The following is a 27927-nucleotide window of genomic DNA, read 5'->3' as shown; positions in this document are numbered from 1 at the left end:
AAATTGATGGTAAGGCAGCATGATTGGGAGCAAGTCTGAATTTCCAAATACCCAGTTAGACTTTTTTAGTATACGAAGAATTTGAACAATGACATTTGCAAACAGATTATAAGCAATGTTAGATTGTGCATTGAAATTAGACACACTTTAGAGCTCGCTTCACTCTGCATGCCTTTGACTTGGGGAAATCCTCGACCTGCCTCTGTGCTGTTGTAACATCTGCAGAATGTAGTGGTTTTCCGTTTTTAGGTTGTTCATTTTGTCATTCCCAACTCAACTTTACAACACTTTACTAATATCCACAGAAAACTAGCAAACATTTTATCAGCTGGGGAAAAAAAAAACCTGAATTGCTGCACTGTTGGGATTATCTCCTGTAATTAGTTCCAGAAACTCGTCACTGCTCTGCACTCAAGCAAAATCCCCAGCAAACTCCTCCAGGTAAGCAGAATCCCTGTGCTGCTGCTGAGCAGCTGCAGCTCGATTCAACACGAGTGTCGGTTTTCTCTCGTCACAGTTGGGACCATTTTCCACCACTCGCACAGCAACTGCAGGCAGCGATGGGCAACGCAGAACACTTCCGGTTAGGGGTTACCTTTGCTGTTGCATTTCCACATTTTCGGCGCCGTTTGATGGATATGATAACGCCGGTCTTGCAGATCTGCAGTCTCCGAGCTGAGGAGGGGGCTGAAAGCAGACAGATTGAAACCTCCAACTGCGAGTGTTGATGAGGCATTGATGAAGGCTCAGCGTGAGCGAGTCTGGTGCTGAGGCCTGTTTGTGTGTTGCACATCTGGAAGTTCATGATGTGCGGATTCCTTTAATGCGATGTGAGTTTTTCCTTATTTGTGTACATGTCTGCTAGGCACAGGGTGCGGTGGCTTCGCCGGCGCCTCCTCTGCTGTGACGTTGACCCAGACACACACAGGAGCACCTCGTCCCTCGTTGCCATTGCAGCCAGTGGAGATGAGATCTCCTCGCAGTATTTACCCAGGAAATAATGATGTTTGATTTGACTCAGTCCAGGGCGTGTCTGTGTGAGGGTTATTTTCACCACTGACTGAGAAAACAGGCAGAAGCCATGTCCACAGAAAAAGAGCCCCTCGGATCATTGTTTATGGATGAAGCGAGGCTGCTGCATGTCTGTGCTTGGCCTTCAGAATGAGGAGCAGCTGTGTGCACTGCTGGTAGCATGACTCACACTCTGCTTCTTGGCTTCGTTCACTTCACTTAGATGCTCCTCGACAACTCAGTGCAAGGATGATGCGTTCTAAGATCCTCAACAGTGAAGAGTTCCCAACGCCACAGAAAGCCTACACCCCCCTCCCCCACCCACCCATATACTCCACAGTAAATAGGAGCAAGATCCCTGCGCTGAGAACGAAGCCACTTGTTTGTTCTCACGGTGTGTTCATTTTTGCTTGTGGTCAGTTTGCTTACCTGTTTGTAAAAAAACTAAATTAACGGACTAAATTGTGTCCGTTTTGCTTGACTTCTGGGTTGCTTCTCTCATCTTTTCTCTGGTTGTTTGTGCCTGCACTCCTTTGGCATCTCTGTCATCGTTTTCTGCTACTTTTTGTGGATATTTAGGACCAAAGGGCCTGGCAGGATACTGTTGCTTCTGTAGTGTTTATTATTTCCCGAAGAAGAAAAATCCTTTTTAATGGATTTCGCATCCTTGAAATGTCAGGACTTTGCAGCCCATACTGACAGTTTTGGTTACACTGATATTACTTCTGGGCTTGCAAGTTAAACCCAACAGGAAGCCAGGTATTCTGAGCCAATATTTCAATTTTGGCCCAGTTGTTGCCTTTTCCAGGAATTGGATTTGAACTAAAGTCTCCTATAGACCTTTGAGATCTTTGTGATATTTGGCAAATCAAAACTAGACAGGGTGGCGGTGTTATTTGCGTTTTCACTGCACAGTGTGCCCGAAAAAGAAAGTTAAATAATACAATCTAGCCTTCACAGCTATATTTGGAACAGGTAACAGGAAGTGGCCTTTTTTCTTACACACTGATGTGCTTTTCTCTGCCTGTTCTCGTCAGATAACTCAAACTCAAACCAGAAGACGCTAATAGTGTCGATGATGCCTCTCACTTGTGCAACATTCTACAGACATTCCAGCTACAGTACTGTAGTATTTCTCTCTGAGGAGCAGAACAATTCGCTTGGCTGCTTGTCAAGCCATGTTGATATTGACAAAGATTTACACCCATTTTAATCACGTCACATAAAAGGTATACAAAGTTGTTTATGACTGCTCCACCGCTGAGCACGAGGCACATTCCGTACCGCCGTGCACATTAAAAAAGATTGCACTTTGTTCCAAGCAGCAATTGTAAATCGCAGATGTCAGAGAGGTAGAGGAAAAATGAATGATTGCAATGGTGGTTTGAGTCTAACGAAAGTGCATTTACATATTAAGCCACGCAGCAGTGTGCGGAGCGAGGCTCTCTGAACCGAGGTGCGCCTTCGCTCAGCGGAAGAAGCAGGGGCCTCGCCGCTGTGACTGCAGTACCGTAAATTTGAAGTTGTTTACGGATGCTGCCATCTTGGTGCGCTCCGGGAGGGAAACTTGGAGCGGGGCCTATTACCGGCAGCTTGATGAGAGTGCAGTGAGGCGAGTTAATTAATACAACATCCCTGGGCCCACAGGCTAAGCTGCAAAGCTAACCCAGGAGGGAGGAAGAGGCGGAGAGGGGAAGACAGAGAAAAGAGACAGGAAAAGGGACAAATCATGAGAAGGGATTTTATTGCTGTCTATACAGAGCGAGTAAACTGAGGGGATTGGCTTCAGCATCTGCTGACGAAACACAAAGAGATCAAACAGCCAAGCAGCACTGATATGTCTGAATTAGCAGTCTTGGCTGTTCAATCAGTCCATAGGATTTCTATCAGCATAGATGCGGCGAGATAAAGCGATCAGGGCAAAAAGGCAAGCTGGACACCACCAATCATCTTTCATGACATTTATGAAGCACTGAGGCGATCAATCAGGGATCAAACTCGCCATCTCACCTGTCCGCCCCAGCAAGAAAACTCCCTCGTGTGTTTATGTTTTCATGAATCAGAGCGAACCTGGAAAAGTTGGAGAAAATGTGGATTTGTGGGTGTATATCATACATACAGTATGTGCAGCGAGGGTAACCGACATGGGTTATTAACTGTGGTACAATGCTGTACAAGGCATGCTTTTTGTCCTGGACGTTGAAAAGTTGAAGATCTTATGAGTAGAAACGACATGGGAGACAGAGGGAGAGAGGCTGCACGCTCCGATAAGAACACCAATACTGTTATATCTCCACTGCAAGCAGCCACTGCTGTATTAAGGTTTAAAATGGAGCTCACTGAAACATACCTGGGAGTTCTGCATTGTGGCAACTGTCCAACCAGATTTTCATCCACTGACTAAACCACAATCATTAGTTTTAAAAAGCTTCCCACTATTGCTAGGTTTCCATTTACTAGCCAAGGAAGTCCGAAGTGATCCAAAGCATCCAAAAAACAAAAAAGGAAATGTGATGCTGCTGTGTTTCCTTTGACAGGTTGGAAGTGAGAAAAGTAGGTTGCATAGAGTCACCAGAGTAGCATAGTCGACTATCATGGTTGTAATTCAACAGAGAAATAGTAGTTGTAACTAGAAACTTTCAAAGTTTGAAACTTCTGGTTTCACTTCCAGTTTGTTTTAAATTGAGATTCTGCTGCTTTACTGCACACAGCCAGCGGTTTTCTACCATCGCATATGAGACCTTTAAATCCAAGAATGAAATAAAAAGAAAGTTCTCCCTCTGTTCCTCTACTGTTTAATCTCTGTGGATCCTTTTTAAAGTTGAAAAATTGCTTCATCACATCATTTAAAAGAAAAAAAACCATTTTGTTTCACACCTAAGACGGTTCAACACTGACTTGAGTTCAGAAGGTGATGCAAGGCAGCCCAAGCATTTATTCATCAAACCTGAAGGGAGACAATTTTTTTAAGGTTTCTGCCCACATTAAATATGCATCTGCTACAATCCACTGTTCTCCTACTGGAATAACCCGACACCAAAACCGGAGGTTTTGACAGCTGAGGTGCACTCCAGTGAGAGCAGACTTTTAAAAGTAGTGTCTGGACTCCAACATAAACTTGAAACAAATGGATCAATTGTCCTCTTTCACCTCTTAAACAAATCCAAAAGCAGCAACTTTGGTTTCCTTTCCCCGCAACCGATTTTTGCTCAACCGCAGGCTAAGGGCACGGCGGTGTTTGCGTCCCCTTAACTTTTGCTCGGTTGTTTGACGAGCTCCTTCAAACATGAGAAAGACTTGCCTGGAGACAGAAAAGTCTTTAGAGAGGTCCTCCCCTCCCCTTCTGATTCTTTCTCTCCTGAATCCATTTATTTTAGCAGGTAAGAAAAAAAATCAACTTTGGAACCGGGTTTTGTTTGCTCGCCAGCTGAGGAAAAATCCAAAAAGCAAAAAAAACAACCTGCAAGCTTGGTTTTCCAAGGATAATCCATATTGTAATGCACAACAAGACCATGGAGGGAATTCATGCCAGAATAGCTCAGACTGGCCGATCTCCTCAAAGGCTGAATAATGCTGTCATTTCTAATGACGAAGCTCCCTCATTCATTGAGTGAGTTTATCACATTTGCAAATCAGCCCAATGACGGCAGCGAGATACTGTAAATAGCACGCCTGCCAGTGGACACAAAAGAGACAGGGGCTATAAATACCCTGAATAAACCCTCCTAATCAGGAAGTGAGAGAAGCACGGGTTGTGTTGATATTGGAGACCGGTGGCTGAATCCCATTTTAAATGCTCTCGCCAGCTTTTCCTTTTGGTTGGTGTTTAGAATTCACTCGATAATTACCATATTAAAATGCATGTAGGAGTCGGTGCAGTTGTGGTGGGAAAAGATAAGGCTGCGAGAGGAGGGATGGAAACGAAAGAAAAAAAAAAAAAAGAGTCAACCGGAGGCCTATCAGTCTGCTCTGAATTGCTTTATAATTACTGAGATGCACGGACATAATTTACTTCTAAAAATAATGCAAAGTTTCATTTCCCGCTCCTCTGTTAATGCTGTTGTGTGTCTGTGTGAGTGTGTTTTGAGGTGTGGGAGAAGGGGGGGGGGCACTCTCACCCGAATGCATTAACTCAAGCTCTTCCTGTATTAGTCGATGTGGTGCCATGTTAAGCACAGTGTAGCCTAGTTTCTGCACAGCGTGTGCGTTGCTGCCTCCCTGTTTTGGGATTGGAGAAGAATACGGATTTTGACACATTGGGGTTGTATTCATGAATTTGACATAGGGTCTAGCTTAAGTTCTTTTAAGTTGTTGGGAGTTTATTTGCATAGATTTCTCATAAATTGTAATCTTTGGTATGCACAGACACAAAAGTAAATGACTTAATCTGTGCACTGACAGAATGTTTCAACACTTGGATCAGACAAGTGGCCTTAATTAGACTGACCCTGGAGACTGCCGGCAGTGTAGGGGCCTTTATAACCGAGCGTTTGTTTGTTACTGTTTCGGCTGCTTTTTAGTTTTTAGGCCAGGTTGATGGGTTTCCATTACGGGTGGATTTCCCTCTTGTAGTTATTGTTGTGAAACTTAAAGGTAGATTTATTTTTCTTTATTGGTACATGGTCACTCCACCTATATTACACAGTGCAATATACATTGTGAGACTAACTCTTACAATGTCATACTGATGGGCTTTGTTTAGCCTTTAAGACTTGCGAGGTGCAAACTCTGCAGTGTGAACTGCTCCAGTTGGGACTTTCATCCAGGCTTGAATCTAATTTTAGATACTGTGACTCAAACCAGGGTCTAAAAGAAAAGATACCACAACCTTTGCCACTTCTATGATGTCAGTTTCTTTTCCAATTATGTGGATGTCACGGCTTTAAAAATAGAAAAGTCCAACCCACAGCTAAGATGCTGTGGTGATATTCCTGAAAAATTGACATTAATTCGGGAGGGGTTGCAGCGGAATAGGACTGGGCTTAAAAACTACTTTGGGAAAGAGAAGGCTGCAGTTTGGCTTTATGTACACCGGGGACAATATTTACCTTGCTCTTCGACATTTGTGATCTCAGGGCATCAAGTGAAAAAGGCATCCTTCTCTACTTGTACATATTCTACGCTTTAGTTGGGATGTTTTGCTCAAAATCCAACTTGGACATTACAAGAGTTTAAATAGCGCTAAGATGAGTCAGAAGTTATTATTTTACAGGACGTCCAAATGGGCCACATTCAAAGGTATGGACAAACATCTGTTTGGGGAATTGTTGTTGATAGTGAGGGCAGAGTTTCAATGCATAGTAACAACATCCAGTGTACTTGGTTCTCTCCCCACATGCCATTTAAAGAGACCAACTGAGATGATAAATCTTAGTAATCTGAGTAATCCTAACTCATAGGTTTGTAAATCTCACGGTGGCAAACCAGTTTTCAACGTAATACATCAATAAGTCTCAAGATATGGAAAAACTAATAACTTTTCTGTCCACAAGAGCTATATTGTGTGTCTAGTGCTATTTGAAAATGATCTCCAGTGGAGCCTTGCAATGATCTGACTTTTTCAGTTTATTTGGTCAAAGCCAGCGGTTTAGGTGTCTAAAACCTGACTAAACACTGGGTGAAATCAAGGTCATGAGCGACCATCCAAGGTCACCACACCATCCAACCTCCAACTGGAATTTCTTTGCTTTTTTTTTTTAAACCGCTCAGTTTCACTAAATCTTGTTAGACTGCAATCCTTTTTATGGCCATTTGGTCCAAGGACACGCGTCAGTAAGTGAGTTACACAAACTGAGATTGAGTTGCCATGGCATGTAGGGTGAATGAAGCGGTGGACCGATACGTTGTTTTAAGAGTTGCTGGATTTCCGTTTCAGTTTTGTTGCTCACATCAGTCTGAGATTAGAGCTGGAGTCATTGTCAGTTACCTGTTCAGTAATAATGGTGGTGCACACCTCAGTGGAGAAAGGGAGATGTTTTGAGGCAAGTGTAACCCAGGAAAGAGGTGGCGAAGGTGAGCAAAGGACAGAAAAGAAGAGAATTGGGAAGGGATTGTTGCAGGAGGGAGGGCGGGTGTGTGACAACCAGCAGGTTCTCCTATGATGAAATATTGATGGCGCTGACTTTGATTTCGCAATAGGTACTTTTGATCCAGATCTGCCGCAGCAGAAGAGACACTCTCCCCCCTTTTCCTTCCTCAGGTGTATCGCTGGTCTTCTCGCTTTCGAAAAATGCCATCCACCCTCCAACAGCTTTGATCAAATGTGTAGACTTTGAGGAAGAACTTATGGAGATCAATGATGTGTATATACAGGCAGACAGATACCGTGGGCCTATAACTCAATAAGTTCTAGCGGGTGCTGGGTGAGCGCCAGTGACGGAGCTTTGCAGTTAGTCAGTTGTTGACTTTTATTTATCACGACTGCTGCTGCTGTAATTGATGACTGAATCAACACAGCCTGGAACAGTAACCGCTGACTTCTTTGCTTTTTCAGCTGAGCAGCAGTCGTGTCTGTTTTCCTCTCGCAGCGCTCATCTGAAATTCAAATCCAATACTTCCAAAAGAGGGAGAGAAGCAAAAAAAAAAAAAAAAAGAAGCAAGCTTTATTATTTAAAGAGACCACTTTCATTAACAAAAACTTGGGGCATTGTAAAAGCTATAAATCCTAAGGCTGCAGCGTCAGTGGGTTCACATCTCTTTGTAGATTTGTAGCCAATCCCAGTGCATTTCTACATGCTTCTCTGCCTCTTTTATTCTCTTAAAAGACTAAAGTACTCTTTTTTTGCCAGTGTGTGAAGTGGAAAGTATCCAGTGCAGCTTTGTGTCCCTGAGTAATGGAGCAGGGAGCCATCTGTCTGTCTGGCCAACCATCCGTCCGCATCCCCAGATCCTATCAGTGTGTCTCACCTGCTAATGAGAAGCTCGCAGGTACTCTGCCGCAGCCCTTAAAATGGATGACTTCCCTGCTCAGCGGAGGCTGCTGCGAATACTTGGCTCCCCCCCGACTACTCTTCTCTGTGCCCTTTCTTGTGCAACCCTAGCCCCAGCATGGCAACTCTCAATTCAAACCATTTTTCCATTTTGTTTTTGAAAGATGAGGCAATAACCACACGGGCAGCATCTGCAGCAGATGTTGGCAGGGCCATAATGCCTCTTAAATAAAATGTAGTATTCGGTTTGAACCTTAAATTGGCTCCTCGTTGTTTACCCTACAGCTGAGTGGGACGCAGTACTTACATTTTTCCCTCCCCGTTAACTTGAGTTATGCAACACAAAAATAATGGCCCACCCCAGACACGCTACGTCCGAAAACAAAGCAGCGATGCAGAGAAGCCGCTTCATTAATAATTGCCATAATTGAGTAAGTATGTGGAATCTGCTACACAAAACGAAGCAATGACTATTATCGGGTTGATAACCAATAATTACTTTAAAAAACTATGTGCTCATTAAAAGCAGCTCCTGCAGAGAAGCTGAGCTCAATATAGCCCTCCAGAATCCCCTCCCTTCACCCACCAGGAACCCACCGCTCTTCATCTCCCTCTTGTTATAGCCCCCCTTTTCTCCTCACGATTCTGCTTTTCATTCATGGTTTTAATCACTTTCCATCCCCTAACTCAGGCCGTCCCCTGTCTCTTGGCCTCCCATCCTCCATCTTTGAGTGGTGATGGCCGTAATTTTTCATCCGTCCACACACTTCCCTACGACGCCCTGTTTATTTATGTACAGGGCACACCGGTCTCCGCCTCCCTCCTCTCTCTCTCTCCGTGGAAGATTAACCATCCCCTCTGCATCTCTTCTCATCTATCATCCTAATGGGGGCTACAAGAGGGAAAAAACAACAATTTGCAGAGAGAGAAGCAGCCACAGAAGGGCAAGGAAAGCGTCTGGAATGCCACAGTCGATCAAGTTCCAGTCTGTCCTCGGTTTAATTTACGTGGCGCTGATGTCTCCGGACCAGATCTCATCCTAACTGTCATAAGCAAAAATGATCTTGTACTGTGTATGTACAAAAGAGACGAAGCGAGGACCTAAATGGCATTTGTGTCCATTTAAAGATGTGAACACAGGTGCATGTTCTTGAAACAGAGCATTTATCAGAATGAAATTTTCATCAGTTTTTTCTTCCTTTCAGCTCACTGGCTTACTTTCTGCAAAGCTTTTTTTTTTTTTTTGGGGCATCTCACAATTCCTCCTTATTGCCAGAGCAAACTGGAGCAGGAGCACAACAACCTGTGTACCAAGGAGATATTGTTCTGTAACAACCAAAAAAAAAAAAATGACATTAGCTAACACCAGAGCAGCCACAGACAGATGGATAGTTGAGTTTCTGCTCTCTGAACAAACTAAATCCTCTCTGCAAACACTGCAACAAAGGTGCAACATTATTAGGTTTTATGCAAATTAGCAGCAGCTCCAAAAACTGTTGATCTCCATCATATCCCTGGTGGGTAATTTGAATTTGTAACCAGTGTTTGTTCCTTTTTGTCGACGCCGTCTGTCCTTGTTTGATAAATTAGATCATCCCCCTTCAGGTTTTTTAAGCAATGCATCTTTACTTTGGAGCTTTATTACAGTGTTGCTGGAGCTGAGATTTTGCATATTACCGGGTACAAACTGGCATTAAAGCTACCACGCCTCATCCTGTTGGCAGTAAATGTGCCTCATTGAAAATACCCTCTATGTTATGTTTATTCTATGCAGATTTATGGGAAAGATCCCCATGTATTCCCTGCCTTTCATGGCCCTGATCGTCCTTCTCAACCAGCCTCCCCCACTGTTAGGAGCCAACTGCGGGAGGCTCCTGGTAACCACATGCTATCACAGCTCGGCCTTCCAGCCTCCAACCGCGACACGCTTACACTCATCCACTCCACAGGGGAAGTGTTGAGCCTCGCTCGCTGACGTGACAGCACAAACACAGAAACATTCATCCTCCAGTAGACTGCCAGCGCTGCTTCTAAACCCTCCCTCCACTCCCAGTTTGACATTTCTCTCTTTCCCTGCTCCTCCCACTACGGTTTTCCCTAAAGCATGTCATCCTGCTGTTGTTTATGTGTCTGACTGTCTCTCTCTTCCTCTTTCATCCTCCTGTCAACATTAGTGTTGGTTCATCTGCATCTCTGATTCTCTCACACCTGTGCTGTGTCACTGAGTAAATCCAGGTGTGACGCTGACAAACGGTAAACACACTGGCTCATTCTTCACATTACATTAGATCCTCCCAGTGCCCCCCGAAATGAGCTCTGACCATCCAGGGCTGTGGATACAGAATAATTTGAAGTGGGACGCTCAGCAGATTGATGTCAGCAATTGATCCTTGTGTGGTTTTTGCAGGGTCCACTGCTGTACTGCTGGGGAAAGCTGCTCCTGTAGGGGGGGTGTGTGATCTGTCTATATGTAGGGGGTAAGTGTCAAAGTCACTCATTTACCTGCCAGTCCGACTAAATAAATTCAGAGATCTGTACAGGAACGTGTTATATGTTTTAGACAGCAGTTTAGAGGGCAGAGAGCTGTGGCGTTGGGCTGTTCAGTGCTTTCTTATTGATTTTCTGCTCAGGATCTTAAGGGCAGGTATACGATCACAAATCCATGACGCAGTGGGTTCATGGACGCAAGTTCTACCTTCATCACGGAAATGCATCTAGTTGGATGACGACATTTGCAATTAATCAAGAAAAACAATTCATTTTGTGAGGAGTGAAGCTGAAATGTGACACAACCGCAGATCAGTATGTGGTGGACTGAAGGGTTGAGTAAACAATCAGCACGTTACTGCATGTGCGCGCGCTGGATTTACACATGATGGATTCATTCTGTGCAGAGCAAGCTGGACAAGCCTGGACACCTACTCACAACACCAAAGTTTTAACTGCGGACGCTCAGCAGACTGGATTGTATGCGGAGGCAAATATGATGAAGTCCTGAATGGTCACCAACACCCACTACATTTTTCACCTGGTAGTTTTACAAAGCTGGGAACAACAGATAAACCACTGCAACTGTCAAACGAACTTTCCCCTTTACCTCTGGAGCGCTCATGCTGTGCCAGCGGCTGGACCAACCCACCACGGGAATTTAAGCTTGACCAAAATATCTAATATCTGAAGTTAAAGCTGTTTTCCTCAAGTGAAATTAACTGTGCTCGACCAGTTTGTGTGGCTTATTTGAGCTGATCTGAGATGCACACACGTCCCCAGAGTCTCAAAGCTCTCCTCATTTTTCGATTTACTTGGAGATTGTTTTAATTGTTCGCGTCGTCCGAGTGTTTAAAAAGACTTTTGTCTGACAAACTCGGAACGTTGATTTATGTCGGCTTTGCTCAGACTTTAAAGCTGAGGCTGTTCGGTGGAGGTGTCCTCAATCTGCAAGAGTGACAGATCATCAAAAATGGAACAAAATTGCTTATCTAGGGCAGTTTGTTAACATTTGTTAGCATCTTACATGAGTCATTTCTACAGAGATTTCGAACACGCATTTTCTTTTTTTCTAAATCTTGCTTTCCACAGCTTTAATCTCTCTGGACCACTTCTTTTCCAGCAGCCGCAGCAGGGGGCAACTCTTCTCTGAGAAAAATCCCCACAAAAACAGAGCTGAGAGTGACTGAATGTTAGCTTTCCTTAAAGACGTTCAAAGTTCACCGTATAGTTTTAAACATGATAATCTCAGTTTATCTTCCCAATCGTGTGCTTTTTATGTATCTATTTATTTATTTTTACGTTGTCCAATTTTAATGATCTTGGTATTTGATGAGAAAAGTCGATGATGCAAAAGTTCTATCTGTCACAAGAAACTTTTAAATATCTTCAGAAAACTGGAGAAAAGCTTTGAGTTTGTGCAGTTAATTAATTAGTGCAGGCTTGACATTTTTGCATACTGTATTCTAACCAGCCAAGTGCCTTTAAATGAAGTTGGGAGCAAATATGTCGTCCGCACTCTGACTGCGGAGTGTCACCATCATGTCTGAGTAGATTTGATGTGAGGACATGAGGGAGCTGGATGAGAGCGTCGCGCGCCGACTCAACGCCGGGTTCTTTGTTCCCCTCTCAGCCCCGAGGACACGACTGGCCTCCCTTCAAAGGAGGAGGCTTAAAAACAATCTCCAAAAGAGTGAAACCGGCACCGGGTTGTGGTGGGCGTCAGTCGACCAGTCAGTCAGGCGAAGGCCCCGCTGTCTCCCACTCTGGAGAACAGGTACCTTGAACTAGTTTATCCAAAGCTGAGTCGGAGATTTAATGCAATATAACGCCTCTGGGCCCTTTTAGCAATTTGGAGTCAACACACAAATACGCCTACGCTCAACTGGAAAGACTTTCCATCCATGCCCCTTCATGTGCAAATGTGCTGAATGAAGGTGTGCAAGAATCTGCTCGTGTGTGTGTGTGTGTGTGTGTGTGTGTGTGCTCAGTTTCCCCGCTGAATCCTTCCCACTGCTGCCTCCTTCCCTTTTCTGATCTGGAGCATCACATCACTGGCCAGACAGTTAAAAAAAGATACAGTACAGAAACACACTGTGTTTTTGTGTGTGTGTTTTTAATATCTTGTCCATTTAAAATGAAATCTTCCAACGTGGTTTCCACCCACGCTGCGTGGGGTGAAGCACGCAAGTAATTTAACACATGATGATCATTCAGTAAAGAGAGGAGCTGTTAATACCCTGCAGACTGTCAAATCTGTTCCTTTGTGGGAGCATGTTTTATCAAGTAAAAGTTCTTTATGAGAAGCAATCACACGGTCACCATATGGCAGCGTAGCAGCATCAAGTTTTTCTCCAGATGCCAGAGCTGTAATGTTGACTTCTGCACTAACAGACAGAGTGTTGCTCTCGACACTGTCTGGGTGATTGGCAGTATTTCCAGCTGTTGGCAGAGTTAGGAGCCTGTGAAGACTCAGTGTTTGTACGCTGACATCAGCTCTGGCATCTGTTGCTTTGCTGAATGCTGGTTTGGGGAGAGATCAAAAACATACAGACAGTTGTGTTGTTTTCTTGAGACAGTTGGGAACCAAAAAGATTATGTCCTTGCATTTTTTCCCCTCTTTTTTGGCCATTTTAGTGGACTGATTGGGAAGTTTAGCATAATAATCAGTGATTTTTGCGGCAGTGCAGTCAGATGACTTAATCCTGATGCATTCTTCGTACTATATCGCGTCAGTTTTGAAGAGCTGCTGCAGGAACGTTGGATGCCCAGCTTGGTCTGCACCCTAAACAGAGCTGACCGTTATTCCCAAAATTGAGGGTGAAGGCAAACGGTAAGATTCCACCATAAAATCGACTATGTGGATGGGAGCTGAAGCCAGATAAATAAAAAGCAGCAGTCCCTGAGCTGCAGAGCCTGAGGCTATAGCATTGCTAGCAGGCAAACAGCCACCCAGCTACCCCGGCAGGGCAGGAATATATCAGGCAGCCTATTGGATACCTGACAGCTGATTTAGCTCCCCCTTAATGAGAAGAGGGCTCTGCTGCAGAAACCCCACAATCTGTTACATAACAACATCACAAACAGCATGCACAGTAAGAAGCAGACTGCTGAGGCTGTTAGAATCTTAGGAAATCAATGGCTGTTATATACAGTGGATAAAATAAACCGAAAGCCTGTACATTCTGTCAGAGATTAGATGTTAGTATGGCGGTTCAGTACAAATTAGGAACATGCTGACATCAACTGTTGATCTTAAAGGAAATTATGGTTTCAAGGTGGCTAAAGACAGAATTAACTTTAGTTTGAAGAACAACTGTAATGAAGCAGCACATGAAGTGAGTACAGCAGTTATGTTTTATTTATTAGACCATTTCCACAAATATTAATCCATTTCAAGTGTAAACGTACTGGAAATGACTACATAACTTAAAGGATATGAGGGTATTTTTAGTATTCCTCCTGCTGAGAAGACCAAAGCCAATAATGTGTTACTTCTCTGCCTGCTGTTGGTGGCACTCAGCCTCAAGGTCTTTTGCTTTCACTAAAGACATAAATGTGTGACTGCGAGTCGAAGGTTTCGTGGTTTAATGTTTCAAAGATGTTAAATGTTTTTTTAAACATCTGTGCGCTTTGAGCAAATGTTACTCTAACGAGGAAAACACAGTTACAAGGTTGTCTTTTTTTTTTCTTCTTTGTCTCCAGGGCAACAATTAAAAAAGGCAGAGAAGTGCCACAAACGGCCACTTGGGGCTGGCTCACACTCAAAGCGCGTTGACGGAAGGTGATCGATATAAATTCTATATATTTATAATATAATTCGATATATTGAGCTGATCTGAGATCGGTCACCCAGCGGAGAGCGTTGTTCAGTTTGATTTACTTGACGATTGTTTTAATTATTCAGGTTTTCATTTCAGTTGTGTGTTTAATCGCACGTTATGTCTGAGATGTGATGAACTGAGAGTTTTTTGCTTTACTTTGACTTGAAGATGTGCATGATGAAGGTCCCAATGGAATCAATCTGGACGCTTAAAGGTTTTTTTTTTTTTTTTTTTAAATGAGCTTTCATTTCAGGTCTTTTATGACACCTACGAGCGAAGGAAAATGTTACGTTGCATTTTGAATGACTTTGACTGTGTGACGTCTGCCCATTGGACATCCAGAGATGTCATTTCGATCGTCATAATTAGGGAACATGACGGCCAGCGCGGCTTAGATCAGTGAAGCGTTTATGCTTTTGACCAAATTCTTCTAGGAAGACCATGTCACTGTTGGTTTTGGTCTTTTGTGGAGATTTTCTGACAATAAGAAAATACATCATATCACCAGACTTATCTTTTATTATTTAGATGAGGTTATTGTGAGATGGCCACTACAATCTAGTGGAAGTAATTTAGCTGGTGTGTGTGTGTGTGAAAAAGCAGCTGTTTAGAATAGCAATAACATCAGTAGCTACTGTTAGATCCTACAACTGATCTACTTATTCATTTATTTACAGAACATAGTAATATTGCTGCCCTATAAGGAATCTTTATAAGAATTTTAAGAATATATATGCTTTATAATCTCTAAATGCTCTATGTAAATATTACCACACAATAGACAAAGTAACACTGTAACATTCAATGAAAACTAAAGTGGTCATGGAACAGAGCTACTCAAAAACACATTCTGACCTCAGCCGAACTTGCTTGGAAGTATATACGTTCTGACAACACAGATGTCAGAGGGGACCCTCAGGACCTCAGCCTGTCACCGCAGCCAAGCCAAGAGGGCGAGGGGTCCAAATTATTCTAGGCAAAGCCAGTAAGGGAAGGGGGTCACAGTTCACTGTGTACACCTCTCTGCTTTAGTACTGGCTGACAGGCCACAGGAGTCTGAAAGTCCATGATGTACTGGCATTTGCTGGGCTCCTTCACTGATTGCAAGGCTGTCTCCGTTCCGCATGTCAGAGTGACCTAGAAAAGCACAAAGAAGAGAAAGTTAAGGTAGTGTGGAGAGAACAGTCATCGTTAACCAGGAGGCAGTTTTATTACACAAAGGGAGATGACTGTGGAGGTCCTGCCCCTTGTTCTAGTGATTTTCCTCCCTCCCAGCTTCTGTGAGGTGGCAACAAAAGAGTGAAGTTTGCTCAACATATGAAGACTTAAATGTATTCAGGGAACTCCTCGCACAGAGAGGCTTCCACGTCTGCAACCAGAATGCACATGAGCCAAACTGTCGCTGTGCTTGTGGGGCGTTGTGGAATAATGGGACGTCACTGCTGTCATCCCACATGCAAACAGGACAAGGGAGGATGTGATTACCACTGTCGTGACTTTAATAGGTGACACTGGCGCCTGCTACGAGAGACTAGAAGGAAAAAAGTATCCTACTTCTAGGTGGTTTCCATAGCAACCCCTCACATCAGACTGCACCCTGAACAGACAATCCCTCTGGTGAACAAAAGTACCTGGAGAGGCACAGAGACAGCGACTTGACAGGTATTGTTGTGCTGAAGTTTCAGGCTGCTGATTTGGTTTGTCCCGTACTCGGATTAAAATAGACTCTTTTGTTATGTCACCTTGTGTGTAAGTACCACAGATATTAAGTGCGCCGCTTTGTAAGACTTGTCGACTTGCCGGTGCCTAAGCTGTTTTCCGTCCCCTCATCACAAACCGTTAACGTGGCACACCAATCGCACACATTCAGATTAGTTTATTTGTCTCAGGAAGCTTGTGTACTTTCCGTGGAATGTGAATAAATTACCCCAAATAAATAAATACAGGGAAACCAAAAAACAGAACCAAAACTTTACATATATTGGCTTGCAGCCTGAATGTGCAAAAACAGATATTTTCTTGTGAGTTTTCTGAAATCCAAGTTAAAAAGAATCCATCTTCCAATGCTCAAAGATGCCAGAAGTCAACAATGGCAGTTCAAACTTTGCCTTAATCCAAGTATTTGTTAAGTATTAAGTGGCTGCCCTTTCCTGAAACTGTTTCTACAAATACCTGGTTCTGTGAAATAAATCTTCTGGTGTATCGGGTAACTTCAGAGCCTTAAACACGTTAAAGCATTGCTCACATTTACAGGTTACATTAAAACCCTGGATTACCCCTTTAAAGCTGCATATACACGGTGTGATTTTCATCTGTTCCAGAGGAAAGATGAGCAACGTGAAAAAAAGTAAAGCCAAACTTAACAAAACCGAACACACAACCCGTCCAAACTGGTTTTGAATACAGGGCAGTGGAATAAGAACAGCAGGATGGTACAGAACCAAAAATACAACAAAAACCAACAAAAAAATGAGTTGTAATGGTCTTTCAAGCAAATATTTATATAAAATATAAATTGAGGACAATTACCCCACATATACAAACCAACCAGTAGAAACATGTCATGGGAATCACATGAATGTTGATCAAGTCGATCAACTGGTATAAGTTGGTGAAGTTATGGCAGCCGAAGCCTCGCCTGTATGATGTGTCCTTCTGCTCATGTCAGAGTGGCGTTTGATTTGCAGAGACGCTTCTCCTTAAGGGGACAAGTCTACCCAAACAATGTTATTAAAATTGTCCCACCAGGTCTTCTCACTGTATCTGTAAAGGTTTAGGTTTTTCCTTTAATTTCTTACATCACATGTATCAAAGTGACACATATTAACTTAAGCTATAATCAATCTATCACCAAAATGAACAAGTTTAACCAGAACGTGGGCATTTATGTCAAATACCAATTTCATTTATGTAAACCAGTAGCCATCTTAACTGGCTGGTTAAACGAAGCCAGTTATTTGTAGCCCGGGTGATCATTCCTGCTGCTTATAACCTTGTATTTTCTAAGGCTAAGATTATGGAGACAGACACAATCACACTGCCAGTAAAGAAGTCTGCAACTTAGCAACTTGATTTCGAGATAAAACTAAAAGTGAGCGTTTAACCATAACCCGTTTAAGCTACCCGACGTCACGAGAAGATGGCTGCATCCACGAAGAGCAAGGCTAACTCACGAAAACAATGAGAGCAGCTGGATTAGATTCTGCAGTGCAGTCACCGCTCACATGTAACAGCCACAGTCACAGAATTGAATTAATAAATTAAACAGTTGACTTCACCCCTTCCCCACGGACTCATAAGATTAACGGCACACTTTTTGAATCTGGATTACCACCGGAAAAACAATACATCACTGGTCCCTACTCAATATAAAGAGAGAGAGAGAGTGTGTTTCAGGGCAGTGAGCGAGAGAAGAGCGCGAGCGCTACCCAAAGCTGAGTTTCAGCATTTCAAATATAATGAGTGTCGACTTCTGACGAGACTTCATTTATGCTCCCTGCACACGGTTAGGGGGTTGTATCAAAGGAATTTAATTTAGTCTTTTCAAAGGGGGGCCCCTGGATGGCATGAGTACATACATTTACAGATGACATTTATTGGACTCTGATTTGAAGGGGAGGCCAGGCAAAGAAAATGAGATGATTAAATGTGCTACATTTTTAATTGAGCAAATTCTCACACAAAATGTAAATGGGTCTCATGAAAGTGACTTAAAACGTAAGGGGGCGAGGATACAGAGAGAACGTAGGAGAGTAGAGGAGGAGAAATCGGCACAAGAATCCAAAAGGAGCGACATTAGCCATAGAAAAATCTGTGTGGACTGACACAGAGGGGAAGGCAGGTCGGTTTTAGTCAGTTTGTTGAGGACAAGTTGACCAAGCGATGGGACCTTAATGTTTTTGACTGACCGACCGAGGGCTTTTTGTTGAAAATGTGCAGAACGAGGCGTGTAGACAGCAGAAAAGACGCTAAATTGTCTCTGATTAATGAGGAGAGGAGCTTTATTTTGCTGTTTTCTTCGTTTTTTTTTCCTCCCTTCACGTCCCATTTTTATAGTTATCTCCAGTGCATTCATTTCTTAACTGGATTTGCTGCACTACTAAATTCATTAGCACTCTTTTTGTTAATTAATCTACTTTTTTTCCTCACTGGCAGAATCAGTTGTTGAAGAGATGTTTTCGATTAAGGCAAATTTAAAACCAACTTAAGGACGTTCTATGATTGTGTGGATATTCGCTTAAAGGGGGTTAGCCCTACATTCCTTCTTTTCTTTTAAAAACACACTACAATGTGTGTACTTACTGTAGTCGTGCGCGAACCTCCCTGCCAGCAGGGTTCTCCATTCTCATACACCATCTGAGTGTAGTGGTTCTTTGGTGGTCCTGACCACATGCCCCACTTTCTGAAACAAAGAATAAGATAAAATGAGAAAATATGTGGAAACAAACTTCCCATCTGTTGCCCAAAGTGTTTTTTTTTTTTCTTAAAGGAAAAGTGTCAACAAATCCGTCACAAAAACATCAATTTTGTTTCATATCTAAATATAAATATAAATATTTTAGACACCACTCCGTTGGCTGACTGAAAAACTCTTTTCTCACAGCAAAAACAAAAAGCTGGCAAGACGGCCAGTCTGGCAGTGCCCTCCTTTGGCTCTCTGGCATCCTCCTCTCATGCTTAACAATGGAGGGGAAATATTAATTACCATTTTGTCAGAGTTAATACTGTGTGCAACAACACACAGGGGAAGGAGAAGAGAAAAACAGTGATGCCAGTCTCCGATGAGTGTGCCTGTGCCTGCCCAGTGCCAGCTAATTACATTCTCACCAAACATTTCAAGGAGAGTTACGAAAAACTGAAGCAAGCAAGGGGGGACCGGTGGACGGTGCCCAACACGGCATCGGCAGATGCCATTTCATTATGCTTTCTAACATCCTCTGATCTTTTGCTGAGCTTGAACAGTTTCTTTTAGGTGGCGTCAACTGCAGTCATTCTGCAGCAAAGTATTGATTTTTGTAAGACATTGTAATCCTGTTGGGATGGGGGGGGGGCGTTCTTTTCTGCATTTGATACATGGGTGAGTGAGGATTTCACAGAAATGTCTTTCTCTGATGTCTTCCCCTCTAACTGCAACACTGAAAACTGGGCATAAATTATGAAATCAATCTTTGTCTCACTTTCTGCAGAGGTTTTTTTGTCAGTAGTTTCCATAAATCATTCTGTATAAAGAGCTATAAAAAGGCTATAAATTCGAAGTATTGTTCTGTTAATTTGCTTAAGTGCCTTACACAACACTGCCAATCCTGTCAGAAGTACACAAGACTTGATCAATGTGCCAACACACACATTTCTACAGGGGATTAAGGTTGCAAGATCTGCTCCTTCTTTGAGTGCTTTTAGCATTATTAATGTTAATCTGCTGGCCTATTATTTTTCTTCTTCTTCTAACTGATCTCAACAGGTGATGTGATGGCCTGATAATGACTCAAAGTTATTCTAATTTGCACGTTACTCAAACCAGTTCTCTTGTATTAATGAGCATTTATCCAGCGTTACTTCCTCATTTCGACAGCATACATTTCTTTATTTTTAGCTGGTTCCCTTTTGTGTTGTGTGCGACAAGCCAAGAATTTCCTTCCATATTTCTTTAAATAGCATTTTCTTCTTCTTTGACCTCAATATGGGCCAACATGGAGTCCTCTTTGATTTCAAAAAGCACTCCTCTGCTTTTACAGACACATGGCTGTCTTTAGGTCCCACAGTGTGACTTTTGTGATGTTCATGATGTGCATGGCTTGCTTAAGATGCCTGAACAGGTCAGTCAGAGGTGAATTGCTCACACAAGTGGAAGCCGGCTGGGCCAGAGCGTCTCGCCTTTTTCCCTTTGAGCCTGTTTGATTGAGTTTTAGCACTCTGTTAGCACCAGGAGGCCCTCAAATGGACTGCTGTCAGGGCAAGCGGAAATGGCAAGTGGAAAAAGTGACAGGGCTCCGGCTCTTGCTGCTGGTTGACCAGCGATCCCTGGTGAATCCCCTCCGTGGCTCCTCATCCATCCCAACCCCCTTTCCCCTGACACGCACGCACACCATTCCCTCATCTCCATTCTTGCTCTGTCGGCCCTCCTGTGCCCCAGGAGGCAACACAGGCTCTGTCAATTTAGCTTGAGTTATAGCTGAGATGTGGCAAACACACTCCAGACGTTTGGACTCAAGAGATGGAGTCTTATTGACAGATCATTCCCCGTAATAATACGTATTTGGACTTGGTATTGGCAGGCCATTTCCTATGGTCACTCTACAGTTCCAATCAGGCTGCACAGATAGACAACAAAAAGAACACATGGGACTTTCCTGCTTAATTTCGTGGCACACGGGTGTGTAAACATTACTATATGTTCTCATGAGCTGGTGACAAACAATATAGCCCAACCCAACTCTGCAAAACGGACCCCCTGGATTCAGTGACAACTTAATTTTCTCACTAAATTTGTCACAGTTTGGCTTTAAGCTGCAGCCACGATACAAACCACGCTCCCCTGGAGTTATAGCAGCAGGATCGCTTTCTTTAAATGATCAGGCTTGCAGTTTGCATCCTTTTTTCTGCATAAAAAAAAGGTTTCAGAAAGATTTCGCCTGGTCAACGAAACAGCTCGCGTCAAACATTATTATTCAAATCACTCACAAGGACACATTTCAGAAAATAGAATAATTGAACACCATTTCGGGAGGTAAACAGATCAACGTTGCCAGAGGAGAATGAATCTCAGATCTGTAGAAATCCATCTCCTGCCTCACGGATGAAAGGGAGGGGCCGCAATCGCAGACTTCCTTTTAATGATTAATGACAGAAATTATTGAAGTCCTGCTCCTTTTCAGGCTTAAAACGCAGAGAATCTTATTTACAGAAATCTGGGTGAGGATTCATTCGGTTGTCTGGCCTTCTCTAATGACATAAAGTGCACCCTCCATCAAAGATAAACATGTAATCGCAGCATATCTAGTCAGCTAAACCTATTATCCATACATTGTGGGTGAGGTAGTGGGGCTCGGAGAACCCAGTCATGCTTCTAACTGCACACATTAGAGAACCAATCTCATTTAATTTTCCCTCTAAATTACTAAGGTGTGATTTCTATTGACATGCACTATAGGAGATGGAGTTGTGATTTAATTAAGTCCAGTACCCACAAAAAATACCATTAAAATTGGGGTTTTATCTGATTTCTTCAGGCCCAAAAATAAAAATAAAATATAATATTGGTTGCTGAATAGATATTCTAACTAATAATTCTTAAATTTCAAAACAATATTTTTGTATTACCGTCAAAGCACTGATGTTGTTTAACTCGATTTTCATGATCTAATCCTCGAGAAGAGTAATTGCTATTAAAAAAGCTGATTAGCTCCCCTTTCTTCTTCTGATAATGGCCTGAGCAGATATAAGCTCGTCTTACTTCTTTAAAACGATGCGGTCACCGGTGATTCGGTTTTAAACTTCATCGCAGAGCTAATCCGTGCGCCTCGAGTGATAAATCCTGAAGATCCACTGCTAATCTCGCTCAACACCGAGAGCAGAGTTGCCCCCTTCTGATATAGCCAGAAATCAACCTTTCAGAAGCAATTATCGTTTGGACAACTCTAGTCTGGTGTTTAAACACCCCGCAGACACTGAGGGGGGGGAGAAAATCTGGGCCAAAAGTGGATTTTTTTTTTGCCCGCCTTGATGTGTAGTTGTGTATGTGTGTGTTTGCTTTGAGACTCCAGGCCTTCCCTGGAAAGAGAAGTTGATGAACAAAACCGGAAGGAGAAAAGAACGTGATGGTAGCTGCATTTGCTACACGAGCCGTCTCGCCAAGTCAACTGAACATGAACTTGCAGACTTGCCTTCAGTAGCTTCCTTGTGTTTGTAGAGCTGATGTAAACATGACTGATGCTTCATCTTCAGCGCTGATTACATCTCCAGACGCATTGAAAGAGGTTGCTCACATGTGCGAAACTTGCTTGCATGCATGTGAGCTGCATAAGGGAAGGGAATTATATTTCTTTTTTTTTTTTTAAGGGAATTATATTTCTACTGTAACGTCATGTGCTTTCACCGGACAAAAAAAGACAGTTGTCTGCACTGAGGCTGGGTACAAAACATTAATACTTTATGATTGTTTACCAAGCTTTTGCAGGCTGTGAAATATGAGGTGTAGGGAGAGGGGGGGCATAAATGAAAAATTGACAAGCAAAAGAATCAATTCCCATCTTTGAAAAACTGATCTTTAAACGTGTTTTGTCCATTTGGCAAAGCTGAATTTATGCTCGCCCCTTCTTTACTAGATTACATATTGATGTTTTCCAGGCAGAAGCATGTGACTTTTAATTAATATGGAGCAGCAGGAACTACAGCCAGTTCCATCCTCAGATAAAGCCAGCAGTTGGGTTTTGATTTTACACTGTTCATGGGTAGTGACTTAATTATTATGCAGAAACATCTGGGCTCGCATCTTCCATTACTGCACAGAGTTAAAAAAAAAAAAAAAAGTCCAGCTGCTGACCAGCACACAATGTGCCAAAGTGCATCTCTGACACGTTAGAGCCATATGAACCAACTCAGACTCACAAACACTCACAAAAGAGTTGTGGAGGAGTTTGGTCTATCAAAAGTGATCTGAAACAAAGTCAGAATTGTCAATCCCAGTTTTCCCAAACAGCAAAAAGTAGACAAAACTCATTGCCAAGACAGTTGAGGTTCAGCAGTGACCTCTTTTTCTCACAGTGTATTGGGCTTATAAGCACATTTTTAATGAAGAAATGAAGCGAGTGGTGCAAAAAGTTTTTTTCATCGTGTTAACTGATTCACAGTGTCACAGGCAATGTCCATCCATTTCTGTTACAGAGAGCTCAGCAACAAGCCACGTCTTCTAAATCCATCCATTTGCACTTTCAGTTTGAAGAGACAGTAACTGTCAGGTTCGATTTGCCAACCAGACATTAGACTTACGAATAGTTCCACAACAACCTGCTCCTCACGCTGAATCCTAACCTCTTGAAAAACTAATGAGTTAAGAATACCTGTGTTAAGACAGTGTAAAGTCTACGCTTATTACTGTCACCTTCCCACTGTAGCATCCACTCATTAGCTGCTATTGCAATAAATTATGCCTCACAGCTATAATTTTCACTGCCTTAACGAGGGGTCTGGAGCAGGAAGTCGGTCCCCTCGCCGTGCTGCTAATGCGCTAATCATTTACGGCACGAGAAGCAGCAACGCAATGGAAGACGAAGAAAGGAATTTTGGAGTGGCTGAGGGATTTGGATTCAATGAAGTACCTCTACCCAAAAAAACAAAGTGGCTGCGCTCATAGCCAAGCAGTTCAAAGTATGACTAACCTCTGCCATTCCTGTCAGGCCACCAATCAGAGTGGTGATCTGAGATGAGCCCAGGTACTGTCATTACTGTGCCAGTCACCGATGCGCCTCCTGCCTTCGACCACCCATTGTGCCCGGCACCTTCATAAATAATTCATACACACAGGAACATGTGAAGGGCACATGCTCAGCCAGCTACGCTTACCCTCCATCGCATGACTGAGACACAAAGGGCATATCTATGCCTCCTTTTTCTTTACCACAAGGCATTTGTGAACCAAGGAGAACAGAGCATTGGGGTATGAATAATTCAATCTTCAGTAAGTCCACTCTTTTAAATTCCATATAGGAAGCTTAACGTTTTTATTTTGAACGACGATTCTCTTACTCATTTTACAATGTACAGTCAGCGCCCTGACCCACATAATTGCTCTGAAATTGCGAGTTATATCAGTGGCACGTTTTGTTTCGCATTCAAGACCAAGGCAATTTGATGTGCTGTTACTAAGCAAACTCACGGTGCATATTTCATCAACACCTCCTGACAGATATGAATCAGGGCTGCTGTCAAACCCAAAATCAGTATTCTGTTAACAGTTCACTTGTGCCTCATTAACGACTAGGCAAGATGTTGCCATGACGACCCAGCAGAAAGGGCATTGGGGGTTCACAGTGTCAGCTCCCTCTGCTCTCCACTCCCTGCCACTTTAACCCGCTCCTCAGACACATGAGAGTCATTACCCCTTCGTCTTGATTACCAGATAACAAGTGGGCTGTGAGGTGAAGGGACCATACATCATAAACACATCAGGGACAGGAATATGTAGGTCCTACATTTGCTGTAAGAATGATCGGGAGTTTCTGTATCTGCCTGGCTGTCGGTGGCTGCTCATCCTGAGCACTGGGCATTAAGCAGCTGCCATGCTTCCAGGTAAAAGAGGGCCGTTCTCTTTGCTAATGGCACTCAAGCGAATGACCTTGACAGCTTGAAAATGAGCACATTAAGTAGAGCACTTAAATATATAATTAGGCACTCGTTCTCGTGGAAGTGTCCCTGCTCTCTAGGTTAAGATGGGACAAAAAAAAAAAAAAAAGTTAAATCCTTATTTTCAAATACCTATCAAAACAATTATGGGCTGGCTTCAACGGGAAAAACATGAAAGGGAACATCACAGCACTCAATAGGAGAGCACAGCAGAGAAGAGCTACCCAGCAAACAATCATTTTACTGAAAAAAATACACATGGAGATATGATGTGATCCTTTTCAACAAGACACTGATTAAAAATGAAATCACGACTGCCAGACAACATACATAATGCAGTTGTACTATGGTTAGAGAGAATGTTAACCACGTATGCGTCCATCATTTTGTGTGAATTAAATAAATTAAGTTGTTTACTGTCGGTTATGTTGTACTTGACTTAAACAAACTTAAAGACACAGAGGTCGCCAACCAGACAAGCAAAACCAATTATCTGGGCACATACATTAAAAGAAGCTGAGATACTTAAGAATTGTTCAAGATGTTTTATCCATGACTCTTCGGTAGAAGCTATAAAGTCAGGTGTTAAATATTCTGTGTGTTGCTGGAAAAAGGGGGATAATAATATCCCAAAATGAGCATCAACCTAACTGCAAAAAAAAGAGAGAAAAAAACTCAAATTCAGGAATTTGCAAACAAAATGGAACGCTGATGGAAACATGAAGATGTGTGTATACTCACTACTGAATTCCCTGGTTGATATGACTCAACTCAAAGGGACTTGATAGCAGTAACTGTTGAAATGAACTCAAAATCACTCATTATGAGCTTGCTGTAGTTTAAATGCCTGCGATGTGTTGCCTACACACAACTTAAAGAAATGAACAGCATGTCTTTCATGTCTGCGTTTGGTATGTTTGCACAGGAGCCTATTACTGACATAAGCCTGTCAAACGATTGTCTGATGAAAGATCTAAAATACCTTCCACCCATACGTAAACATCTAAGCTAATCATCTCTACAACGCTACGCTTCATTAAAATAACCGTGAATCACCATCAAGCATCACTGCATCTGCTGCTGTGAGTTTCGTTGCTCCAACAGCACGCTCACACAGAATTAGCGAAAGCATCGATATACTGTCAAATTTCTGAAATGTCCCTCAAACAAAAACATACACAGATGATACTTTTGTATCCAGGAGAAGTTCAACTGTGTTATCCACCGACTTAGTCTCAGGCCAATGTTGAAGCTCATTTGTAACCCGCTTGTGTTCGAGCAGTCTTACAGTAATAATCTTACAGCTCCCTTGCAATTGCTGGGCAATAAAATGGTCTGTCCTATTGAGGTAATTAGCCACAGTGCTTATCCTTTGTTTATAACGTTAATGCGCATCCACTGCAGAAAACTGCAAGCGCTGGAAATGATCTGAAAAATGAGAAGGAACGTGATGTATTTTCAATCAGCGCTTCATTCCTTCTGTGCTCTTAGAAAAAGATTTGGAGCTTTTCAGCTGCCCTCATGAGAAACAGACTCTTATTGATCTAACCAGCATATTTCTATATTATCAGGGTCACAGAGTGAAGTCTCTCCTTTCTCAGGTCTGGGCCAATAAATTTGCTCAACTGGATCATTCAAACTAAAACCCCTCGAGGGACTTCGAAGGCCTGGAGGCATTCCCATCGATGTGTCTCTTTCTCCCCGAATTTGAGTTTTCTTTGATATAATCTTCCATTTAAAGCGCTACAATATACAGTTGGGTCACTAGCCCTGGTTTTAAAGTGAGGCAGATAGTAGGTGTAAGCAGCTCAAAATAGGGAAATCTGTAAACGGCAGATGTATGTCAGCAGCATACCTCTACCCTATTTGTATTTTTCCTCTTTGGCCAGCACATCCCACTCTCTCTGGGGCTGCTCTGCGCTGTCATTTCAGCTGCCTGGCTCCTTTGCAGTGGGCATACACAGTCATCCACTGTGGTTTCAATGTTGCTAGGCTACGTCACTTATCCACTGTTTTCAGTTTGAAAATCTACTGCTCAATTAAGCAGTTTGAGGAAAACCTCTGGATTTGAATACTGAGCAATATAACTCACAACACTTAGAGCCTTTTTTTCCCACAGTACCTCCTTTCTCTCTGATTTGATTATACAGTAGCAATATATACTGTCCATGCGTTTCCTTCACTGCTAATATTCAAATAAACTTTATAACCTTGACTGGTTATATTTACCTGTTTTGAAAGACTCCAATCTGAGTCATCGGTGTGGTAAAAATCATCCCTTTGTGAACATTAAATGTTCTTCTTCATAGCCACCCAGTAGTGTCTGGGAGTTATTATTACTCCTGATATGCGTACTCTGTTTTCAGCAAAGGATGTCAGGCTTATTCCAAGCTTGGACTGTCAAACACAGAGTGTTTCCAAGGGTTAAGGGTGAACAAGCAAGCTGCTCACCAGACCTCACACAATCTCAACACTGCTTTTTTTTAAATCTTTTTCTTCTCTCCTTGTGTGCTCTCAATGATTACGAGTGTAAAGCAGTTTGACCCCTGCACAATAGAAGCCCCGGCTCTTTGAACTTTGCTGGGCAACACACGCTGACCCCCCTGACCTCAATAGCGTTGCCACCTGATTTCCCTGGAGTCCCAAAACAAAAACTCATTGGATGACCCCTCAGCTGGTCTTCTTCTCCTCCACAGCTAAATGTAAATCGTCCCTTTCGTCTCTGAATCTCGGTAAAAACATCCATTACTCTCATAATGCAAATATATATAAATATATAATCCTATAATTCCATTTTGCTTTTGTCTGGACACAGCCATCTCTAAGTGGTTTATCTTTAATTTACATTGCTTTATCTGATCAAATTATTTCCTGCATTTTGCATATTTACTGACCAATCAAAACCCACGACGTACGTTTCAGTTCCACATTTGGCTCAAACGGCTCACTCTATAACAATGCAGTGGAAGCTGTTTACCCTTAGCGTTTCCATTCATTTTTCAAATGCACCTTCACTTGTTGTGAAAGGCTATCAGAGCCAGGGACACTATTCATCCACTTCCAATTTTAAGGTTTTATGTATCAGGACAAAATCAAAAACAGGTCGTAAAATGATGCAAATACCACCTCAGATGAACATGTCGTATTACACCACGTACACATTGATTTAACTAAACTCAGCCAAAGTGCCCGAAGCAACATACCTTTATTGTTTTTATAGGAATTAAGAGGGTAAGGAGCACCCAAATGTCCTTTGGACAGCCAAGACCAAAGTGATGATTTTTGGTCAAAATGCAGCAAACCAAACCAAATACAGCATATCAGAACAAACTACT

The 27927-nt window shown here is 42.6% G+C and overlaps 1 protein-coding gene across 3 annotated transcripts in view; it reads right to left on the bottom strand.

The window, feature by feature from the left end:
* Positions 1–14752: 14752 nt before the first annotated feature.
* LOC140282137 (glucosidase 2 subunit beta-like) overlaps positions 14753–27927 on the bottom strand; it is a 118764-nt gene continuing 105589 nt past the window's right edge. For all 3 annotated transcript variants that reach the window (XM_072376717.1, XM_072376718.1, XM_072376719.1), the window contains 2 exons: positions 18554–18653; positions 14753–15388 (listed from right to left, as the gene is read on the bottom strand). In XM_072376717.1, coding sequence (XP_072232818.1) covers positions 15251–15388; positions 18554–18653 — 238 coding nt within the window. In that variant the 3' untranslated portion in view covers positions 14753–15250. The remainder of the gene's footprint in view (positions 15389–18553; positions 18654–27927) is intronic.

This window comes from Leuresthes tenuis, unplaced genomic scaffold, assembly GCF_036924035.1.
Source record: "Leuresthes tenuis unplaced genomic scaffold, fLeuTen1.0.hap1 SCAF_22, whole genome shotgun sequence".
In the NCBI taxonomy this organism is placed as follows: domain Eukaryota; kingdom Metazoa; phylum Chordata; class Actinopteri; order Atheriniformes; family Atherinopsidae; genus Leuresthes; species Leuresthes tenuis.
This window is presented reverse-complemented; position numbering and strand designations above follow the sequence as displayed.